Source organism: Entelurus aequoreus, linkage group LG04, assembly GCF_033978785.1.
Source record: "Entelurus aequoreus isolate RoL-2023_Sb linkage group LG04, RoL_Eaeq_v1.1, whole genome shotgun sequence".
Lineage (NCBI taxonomy): Eukaryota > Metazoa > Chordata > Actinopteri > Syngnathiformes > Syngnathidae > Entelurus > Entelurus aequoreus.
The window spans coordinates 6,211,755-6,222,650 of record NC_084734.1 but is presented as its reverse complement, the minus strand read 5'-3'; the positions used below and the strand labels follow the sequence as shown (position 1 = coordinate 6,222,650).

The 10,896-nt window shown below is 40.2% G+C and overlaps 1 protein-coding gene across 1 annotated transcript; it reads left to right on the top strand.

The window, feature by feature from the left end:
• The first annotated feature begins 457 nt into the window (after nt 1-457).
• On the top strand, nt 458-10,074 carry LOC133648147 (zinc-binding protein A33-like). The gene is made up of 6 exons (XM_062043929.1): nt 458-465; nt 620-737; nt 5,447-5,680; nt 5,749-5,771; nt 7,187-7,302; nt 9,005-10,074. Exons 1-6 carry the CDS (start codon nt 458-460, stop codon nt 9,571-9,573), a joined length of 1,068 nt encoding a protein of 355 aa, XP_061899913.1. The 3' UTR covers nt 9,574-10,074.
• The last annotated feature ends 822 nt before the right edge of the window (nt 10,075-10,896 follow it).

Genomic DNA, 10,896 nt, shown 5'->3' with positions numbered 1-10,896 from the left:
ACCTGACTAAAATACACTCCCATGTAGTGTGGTGTCATGCAATAACACCTGACTAAAATACACTCTCATGTAGTGTGGTGTCATGCAATAACACCTGACTAGAATACACTCTCATGTAGTGTGGTGTCATGCAATAACACCTGACTAAAATACACTCCCATGTAGTGTGGTGTCATGCAATAACACCTGACTAGAATACACTCCCATGTAGTGTGGTGTCATGCAATAACACCTGACTAGAATACACTCCCATGACTTGTATACAGTATTGTCTATATCAAATGAAAGGGGGTGTTGTATTGCTCTCCAAATGAAAACCTGTCCTACTTGTGTGATTACACAAACTTTGCTGTAACAACTTTGTGTGGTGACTTTCATAAACTCTGGCATGGTTGGAATGTATGTTTTGCTCTTTGCAGCCTTTGGGAACAGTTAGTTTTTTGAACAAGACTTCACCATGCCAGTGTGAGCACTAAAAACTACTCAGTCGGTTAAAAGTGGCTTTTACTGGACTTGTGTTTGACTTTGTGGGTCCAAGACTTCAATAAGTGGAGGGCGTGTGTCTTATGAGTCCCATTAAGGTGGAGCAGAAAAAACCGTGAGCTCATCTTTTGATTAGAATCTTGTTTTTCCTACTGCAGGATCAGCTGTCTGTGGCTCTGGAGAGAGTTCAGCTCCAGTCAGAGGATGCCTCACTTTTCCAAAAACAAACCAATGAGAAAATCCTTCTCATCAAGGTATGCGTCTTTGTATTCATGTGCATGTCTGGGGGAGAAAAAAACAGAAGTAGAAATTGTGCTTTTGCAATAGGCCACCTTTAACTTCACGTCGTCTGGCAACTTGTGATTACGCAAGGTTTGAAATAGCTGGCGATCGCACAGCACAAGACACTTTGAAGAAGAGCTCCCTTGCAAAATGCAAATGGCTGCTAAGACATGAGGCACTGGAGGTGGTGCACAGACACGTCATGTCATGTTTGTCTTTCTCACACACATTTAGAAGAGCTCGCACGCCTAGCAAGCTGCAGAGAGCCTTTTCCACTGCCCTCCAGAATAGAGCTGTGTTAAACACAGATATGACAGCAGCTTGTTTACAAGGTTGTTGTATCAGATAAGGCCGTGTGCTTTTATCAATACACTTGATCATCTTAACGCAGAACACTTGAAACATCTCACATTGAAATTAATTGAAATCGAGCAGTTTTAACATGAAATGTGCCTTTAAAAAAACAACTAAATTGTATACGTATAAAAACCAGTGTTGGCGCTAGGAACGTTCAAAATGGGGTCCCAGGGGCCCCATCAAGTCATAAAAATGGGGTGCCACAGTACATTTTTAGGGTCCCACTTTTTTGTAAGTGTTTTGAAAACAAATGATAAATATATGCAGCCTCGTTTGTGGTTGAGCCACTTTTAGTGCACATTCACTCATTTTCACTTCTATTTCTGTGTGAAAGGATGTGAGTAAACAAATTGGAGGGGAAGTTAGCTAATTGTCCTTTTCCTTTCTGCGGCTTTCACATTTAGTGTTCGTTGGTGTCACACTTCTCTACTTTGTATAATCAGGAGGGAATGTGTTAGGGCAGGGGCCGGCAACCTTCACCACTCAAAGAGCCATTTTGGAAAGTTTCACAAATTAAAGACAATAATAGGAGCGACAGAATTTTTTTGAAAATTTAAAATGAAAAACACACATACAAAGCTTAAATGTTTTGTTAATCAGGAGTCTCAGACACACCAGGGGTCTCAGACACACCAGGAGTCTCAGACACACCAGGGGTCTCAGACACACGCACCGGCACGCATCTAAATATGTACATTTGATGTCATTGCGGCCCGCAACTTGCAATGAATGGTACCTGATAACTTCAAACTTGCCAACCCTCTCATTGCTACCGGGAGGCTCCCGAATGTTAGGGCATGATAGCACTGCTTTTGGCGCCCTCTATAGGCTGCCCAAACAGTGTACCCGCTCGGCCACATGTAGAATGCAGCTTCAGCTTGCTCACATAAGTGACAGCAAGGCGTACTAGTTCAACAGCCACACAGCTTACACTGACGGTAGTCGTACAAAAACAACTTTAACACTGTTACGTTACAAATATGCGCCACACTGTGAAACCACACCAAAAAAGAATGACAAACACATTTCTGGAGAACATCTGCACTGTAACACAACATAAACACAACACAGCCAATACCCAGAATCCCATGCAGCACTAACTCTTCCGCTCAACCGACGCACAGAGGGGGGGGGGGGGGTTGATGTGTGGGGGGATTTGGTGGTAGTGGGGTGTATAATGTAGACCGGAAGAGTTAGTGCTGCATGGGATTCTGGGTATTGGTTGTGTTGTGTTACGGTGGGATGTTCTCCAGAAATGCGTTTGTCATTCTATTTTGGTGTGGGTTCACAGTGTGGCGCATATTTGTAACGTAACAATGTTAAAGTTGTTTGATACGGCTACCGTCAGTGTAAGATGTGTGGCTGATGAGTAAGTATGCTTTGCTGTCTCCTGTGTGTGCAAGTTAAAGCTACATGCAACATGTGGCTGGGCTAGCATGCTGTTACAAAATGCTATAGAGGACAATTGCTGCAGTGCAATAAGGGCACTCCCTTAATTTAGTAATAAGTAGAGTGAAAATAGGATTATTCAGGGTGGTTAATGAGACCTATGTGACTCCGGAGCTGCGGGTTACCTAGGGCAGGGGTCGGCAACCTTTACCACTCAAAGAGCCATTTTGGAAAGTTTCACGACTTTTTTTAAAAGAAAACACTGCATACAATGCTTAGTTTTATAAAACCAAGGGTTTCAACACACCGAGGAAGCACTCTAATCACAAGCACGAACTCTAATGTGGAAATTTGATGTTAGTGCAGCCCGCGAGTTTCGAATGAATGAAGCTTGAATGAATGGAGCTTGATAGCGTCATACTTGCCATCCCTCTTATTATTCCCGGGGGTCTCCCAAACATCAGAGCGTGATGGCTCTGCTTTTGATGCCCTCTACAGTCTGCCCTAACAGTGCACCTAACCGACCACATGTACAATGCAGTTTCAACCTGCTCACCTAAGCGACAGCAAGGCGTACTAGATCAGCAGCCACACATCTTACACTGACGGTGCCAATACCCAGAATCCCATGCAGCCCTAACTCTTCCGCTCAACCAACGCACGGAGAGGGGGGGGTTGATGTGTGGGGGGATTTGGTGGTGGGGGGGGGGGGGGTATAATGTAGACCGGAAGAGTTCAAGTGCATGGGATTCTGGGTAATGGTTGTGTTGTGTTTATGTTGTGTTACGGTGGGATGTTCTCCAGAAATGTGTTTTTCATTCTTTTTTGGTGTGGGTTCACAGTGTGGCGCATATTTGTAACGTAACAATGTTAAAGTTGTTTGATACGGCTACCGTCAGTGTAAGCTGTGTGGCTGATGAGTAAGTATGCTTTGCTGTCTCCTGTGTGTGCAAGTAACAACAACATGTACCATGTAGCCGGGCTGGCACACTGATTGTAAGTGCTTTAGAGGACAATTACTGCATTGCTATTAAGGCACGCAAGTATGTACCTGAGCTGCATCAGAGTGGTCAACAAGCTGCATGCGGCTCCGGAGCCACGGGTTGCCGACCCGTGGGTTAGGGTGTCACACTGGTGTCACACTTCTCTACTTTGTATAATCAGGAGGGAATGCAGCACACTTGTGTCACACTGGGAATAACAGCACAACTTGTAAAGTTAAACACACAACTTGTGAGTTTGGACTACCATCAGCTCGGCAAAGATCACCAGCAGAATACTTCTAGGATGTTATTTTGTTTTCATTAAATGACCACTTGGGACTTTAGTGGATTTAAAAAAATGCTTACTCTGAACATTTTGGGGTTTTTATTTGGGTTTTCATGACATTTTTGCAAGAAAAGTGGTGCTCACCTTTACACGAGAAGTAGGCAGACCTTTCTGTTCTGTCCCTAAACATTTCATCATAATTCACTGAAACTTGTTTTTATCATATTAGGTTGTTTTTACATTACATTTCTTTACACTTTTAGAAATGCACTTTTACACAAACAATCATGTTAAAAAGAGACGTAGGTGTGATGTGAATCATTTTCATCTTTAATCTTTGTCCTTAAAGTTAGGTTTGAGGGTTTTATTGGTTATTACAATGTCATATTAGTTGTAGTAATCTTATTTTTACTCTTAAATGAAAGTTGCAAGTGTTCTAAATGAACTTAGAAATGTCTGCACTGCTAACAAAGGATGTAAAATGGCCCTCTAATTATAATCATCTCATTATGGAAAATGTCTTTCTTTGAACAAATGACAAGTTTACTCGCATCACAGAACAGATTATGTTGGATTTAGAGATTAGGGCAAATATTTTGACTTGGGGGCCACATTGAGAGAGAAAATGTGTCCGGGGGGCCAATGTGTGTATAAATAATATATACACAATCTGCTGTACAGGATGTGTGTTGGGGGCCCTTTTTGTCAGGAACACTAATACCAAAAGTCACAAAGTCCCATAGAGTTCTAAAAAAGTTATGATAGACATCCTCAAAAAAACAGAATGGAATTTTGCATTTTTTTACTAAATGGGAGACCCAAAATGTACATGAAAATAAAGAAAGTGGGATTTACAATATTAACTATGAACAATAAAACACTGAATATCAACAACATATGAACATCACTCCTCTTTTATGTGGGATTTACGATATTAACTATGAACAATAAAACACTGAATATCAACAACATATGAACATCACTCCTCTTTTATGTGGGATTTACAATATTAACTATGAACAATAAAACACTGAATATCAACAACATATGAACATCGCTCCTCTTTTATGTGGGATTTACAATATTAACTATGAACAATAAAACACTGAATATCAACAACATATGAACGTCGCTCCTCTATTACTTCTCGGACCATCTCCTCGATAGTTTTGCATCTTTTACAATCAAGCAAAACACAACAAAAATGTAAAAAAACAGCAAAATATGAATGCAAAGTGTAATAATCACCTACAATATGAAATATTATCACGTAAAAATCTGCTTCCGCATCTGTTCCTGACACACGCTTTTGGGCTGGCTGCTCTGAAAACAAGCCCCGCCCACTCTGCTTTGTTCCTGGTCTGAGCTGCTGTGACGTAGATTAGATGACCCTAAGAAGTCCCATAAAACCTCCCACAAGCACAGATTTGGACCACTGAGATACTTCGTATAGTTGAAGACGTACGCTCATGTAAAACCAGCACTGCACATCATAATGGCGGCTACAGTTTTGGGGTTAAAGGTCTAAAAAACATGATGTAGGACGTCCGGCGGGCCGCATTGAAAATCTTAACGGGCCGCATGTGGCCCGCCGGACGTATTTTGCCCAGGTGTGCGCTATCATGTCCTTAGAAGGTGAAAAAAGTAATAAAAAGTTTCCCGTCAGGAGCGAGCTGGTGATTTGGATGAGCAGATCACTGCGGAGTTTGGTGGTCTGAGGGAGTTCCTCCAGGAGGAGGAGGAGCGTGTGAAGGAGGAGGTGCAGAAGCAGAAAGAGGAGCAAGTGAGGCAGCTGGAGGACGCGCTCACAGAGGCCACGCAGCAAAGTAGTCGGCTGGAGAACACGGTGGAGCAGCTCCAACTCAAACTGATGGAGGAAGACAACCCTGAGCAACTGAAGGTGAGTGATGTCATCATGAAGGAACATGATGAGCTCATGGAAATGATGCAAGTTTTCTTGTATTTTAGGGGATTAAAGACTTCATTGGAGGGTGAGTGAGTACCAGCTTGTCAAAGAATATGTGGCTTATTATTTTTCATTTATAGTTCTCTCATATTTACGTTGTCTCATTTTTGTCTGACTTTTGGAAAGAGCAATCAATCCGTGAAACATTTGATTATCTTAATGATCAACTTTACTTGTAGTGTGACTGACTTGCCGCTAGAGGGCAGACTTACAAATGGCAATAAATAAATCATGTTTAAATGATAACTGTGTGAGAAAATGACACTTATTATACCCCCACACAATGTAAAACAAAAATTGTACCATATATTATTTGCCCGGACAAATTATGTTTACATCCATCCTTATTACTTTATCTCTTTTGAAAAAAATCCTATTCTGTTTACTTAGAAGTAGGAATTAAATGTAGGTACTTATTAACTATCAATTATTTAAGTTTATTTACAAAATACACACATTTTCAATGATGGTCGATAAGAAAAAATATATATTAAATTGGTGTTAAATATTAATTATTCAGATCATTTGTTTGTTAATGTTGCAAATATTGTAACACGTCAGTTATTGTTAATTTTTTTTTTTAAACTTTAATTAGAAGTATGAATTAAATGTAGTCATTTATTAACTATCAATGATTCTACAGTTGCAATCAAACTTATTATATATCTTGTATACTGTAATATATATTAAATATATATATTTATAGATATACAGTAAATATATATATATATATATTTTTTTAATTTATTTTTATTTTTTGAAATATAGATGTAGTACATAAGATACATAATAAAATTTATTGCAACTGTAGAATAATTGACAGTTAATAAATACCTTTAAATGTACTATATATATATATATATATATATATATATATATATATATATATATATATATATATATATATATATATATATATGTATATGTATATATATATACATATATATATATATACATACACACATATATATATATATATATATATATATATATATATATATATATATATATATATATATATATATATATATACAACATATGCTGTACATATATATACACACACATATGTATATATATATACACACATATGTATATATATATATTTCAATCCATTGTAAGTAGTTAGATTATTTTTAGCTGTGTGTTATTTGTGATTGATGAACAAGCTTTAAAGAGGTTGTCACGGAAGTAAACAAGTTGAACATACTCTTAATATTCAATTATAATGATTCATTATAGATCCATTGTATTATTATATGTCAACACACACACATTGTGCCAGATTATTTTAGTCCAATGTGGCCCCCAGGTCCAACAATCTGCACTAAACCTGCTGTAAAGGACGCTAACAGTGAAATAATAAGATTATCATTGGCTTTTCTTTAATAATAGGAATGTACCTCAATTGTTGTGACTCAGACACTCTTTGTGTCTTTACAGGGCTGAGAGTTTGTTTGAGCGCCCCCCAGAGGTGAGTGTGGATCTGCAGTCAGGACAGATTCTTGGACCTCTGCAGTACAGGACCTGGAGGAAGATGAGCCAGGTTTTCCAGCCAGGTACAAATGCCTACGCACTAGACTTGTACGGTATATCGGTACTAGTATAGTACCGCGATACTAATCAATCATATTCGGTACTATACTGCCTCTAAAAAGTACCGGTCCCACCCTCACCGCCTTTTTTTAACGCGCATGACGGTGAGTCGTTGTCGTCACGTGGTGACATTGCTGGGGAGCATGTTGGGCAGCGCACACACACAGAGTACTTACAAGCAGACACAGTGTGTAGACAGAAAAGGGAGAATGGACGCATTTTGGCGTAAAAAGTCAAGATAAAGGTGAAGTTCTAACACTGAAACACCCTCAGGAAGAGCTGCTTTAACACATGGCTAGCTAGTTAGCGGCTAACATCCATCCACAGTGTTTTAGCTACTTCCAAATCACTAATTCTCGCCTCCATGGCGACAAATAAAGTGAGTTTCTTACAAGTATCATTATCACTGCAGGACGAGGAATAGCTAAACATGCTTCACTACACACCGTAGGAGGATACCATGATTTATTTTTTACCATGAATTGATTAACGTGGACTTAAACAAGTGGAAAAACTTATTGGGGTGTTACCATTTAGTGGTCAATTGTAGGGAATATGTACTGTACTGTGCAATCTACTAATAACTTATTGGGGTGTTACCATTTAGTGGTCAATTGTAGGGAATATGTACTGTACTGTGCAATCTACTAATAACTTATTGGGGTGTTACCATTTAGTGGTCAATTGTAGGGAATATGTACTGTACTGTGCAATCTACTAATAACTTATTGGGGTGTTACCATTTAGTGGTCAATTGTAGGGAATATGTACTGTACTGTGCAATCTACTAATAACTTATTGGGGTGTTACCATTTAGTGGTCAATTGTAGGGAATATGTACTTCACTGTGCAATCTACTAATACAAGTCTCAATCAATCAATCAAAAAACAATAGCTCACCACCGTCACAATGTCAACAAATGCCATGGGTGGATCTACACCTGACATCCACTGTAATGATACCAAGTACAGTAGTGTATCTAGTCGATACTACTATGATTACATCAATATTTTTTTAGCATCACACATTTTTATTTTTTAAATTTTTTTAATGTATATTATGTTTATAAAGTCAGTAAATATGTCCCTACACACATGAGAACTTAAATTATGACCAACGTATGATCCTGTAACTACTTGGTATCGACATGATCCATACCTAAATGTGTGGTATCATCCACAACTAATGTCAAGTATGAAAGAAGAGAAGAATAAGTGATTATTACATTTGAACAGAAGTGTAGATAGAACATGTTAAAACATAAAATAAGCAGATATTAACAGTAAATGAACAAGTAGATTAATAATCCATTTTTACAGTTTGTCCCTCATAATGTGTAGAAAATAATAGGTGTATAAATGACACAATATGTTACTGCATACGACTAATTAGGAGTCTTTGTTTGTTTACTTACGACTAAAAGACAAGTTGTCTATTTTATTGAAGGACTAAAGTACAATAATAAACATATGTTTGATGTACACTAACATTTGTTGTTACAATAAAGACAACAATACCATTTTTTGTGGTCCCCTTTATTTAGAAAAGTATGGAAATACACTTTGGTCCCGGTACCAACATATTGGTATGGGGACCACCCAACTCTGCGCTCACCACACTTGAAAAAGCTGATAATAGTTTGTTGTTTTGTGCTGCCATCCCAGCTGTGACTGCAGTGGTCCTGGACCCGGACACGGCCTACCCCTGCCTGTGGGTTTCCTCGTGTGGCACCAGCGTCCAGGTGGGCAAACTTCAGCCTAACCTGCCCAACAACCCGGAGCGCTTCACCCGCTACAACATCGTCCTGGGAACCGAGGCCTTCTCTGCGGGCCGACACTACTGGGAGGTGGAGGTGGGCTCCAAGACGGCGTGGGGTCTCGGCGTGGCTCAAGCCTCCGTCAACAGGAAGGAGGAGGTCAACCTTTGCCCCGAGGACGGTTTCTGGACTGTGGTGCTGAGGGACAACGGAGACGGCACGTGCGAGTACGAAGCCTGCATGGACTCGGAGGAGGACGGCTTGTTGTATCCCTCCAAGCCTCCTCGGCGGGTGGGCCTCTTTTTGGACTACGGCCGCGGAGAGGTGGGCTTTTATGACGCCGGGGACATGAGCCACCTGTTTACCTTTTACGATGCCAAATTCAAAGAGCCAGTTTTCCCTTACTTCAACCCCTGGCCTATTATGAACGGATACAACCGGGAGCCGCTCACCGTCGTCACACCACACTGGCATTAGACGTATGGATTATTTTATTCTGCAAAAAGTATTTACCTGTAACATAAAAAAAGACCAAAAAGTTAGCTGTAATATATATTTGATTAATTATAAAAATGTTTTGCTAAATGTCACTGTCCTAAAGAAGCGGAATGATTTTTGCAATTGCTATCTTTTGCCACAAGAGGGCGCCAATGCCCACTAATGCTGCTGTAGTTACATTTCTGACTTTCTACACTTAAATGACTTACTATACTTCCTCAATAAGTTGTATTATTATATTTTAAGAAGCTAGCAATTTAGCACAATGCTTATCATATTCTTTATGTGTAAAAAACCCAAAAACAGACAACATTGGGACACGGCGTGACCTTGAAATGAACCTGGAGTAAACCTAGTGAATATCTATTTCCACTTCATCAGCTGATAGTCTTTCTTTTTGTCACTTTGATGAACTGACGGTGTCGCACTTCCATTACAAACTAATAAATTATGAGAAGATTTGACCTGAATAAAAGTATTTATTATTCATGGGTGACTTCAAGTGTGCTGATGTGTAATTAGATATTATTGCAGGAAGGTAAACACGCAGTAACACAATACCAGGTCACGGCTAAGGTGACGCTGATTCTGCCTCACCTTTGTTCCCAGATACACTGGAGGGACTAACAGCCATTGGTCAGGGGAGGAGAGTCCAACTTGACGTCATTATTCATCCCAGCACAACATTCACTCGCCATCAAAGTCTTCCCGCACAAGTGGAAGCTTTTATTTCCTCCATTTTCAATGATTGGGTGTCACCACTACTGTACGTACCACTGTTATCCTGACCCAAATGATCATCGTGGTATTGTTCAGTGTGCTCTAGGCTTGTACGGTATCGCGGTACTATACTAATGAATCATATTCGCTACTATACCACATAAACAAACACATTGTTACGGTTGGGTCGCATACCAATGCACGGATCATTTCCCCACCCTCCGGAAGCAGTGTGCAGGTAAGACAAATGATTTCTTCTCCTAAATCAGGCAAGAATACAAAGAAAAAGAAAAGCCTGCCATCTTTTAGCAGGACAGGATATCAAGGGAATGACTTCAGGACAAGTCTGTAAATGTCCTTGAGGGGCCCAGCCAGAGCCCACACTTCACTTGAGGGGCCCAGCCAGAGCCCACACTTCACTTGAGGGGCCCAGCCAGAGCCCACACCTCACTTGAGGGGCCCAGCCAGAGCCCACACTTCACTTGAGGGGCCCAGCCAGAGCCCACACTTCACTGAGGGGCCCAGCCAGAGCCCACACTTCACTTGAGGGGCCCAGCCAGAGCCCACACTTCACTTGAGGGG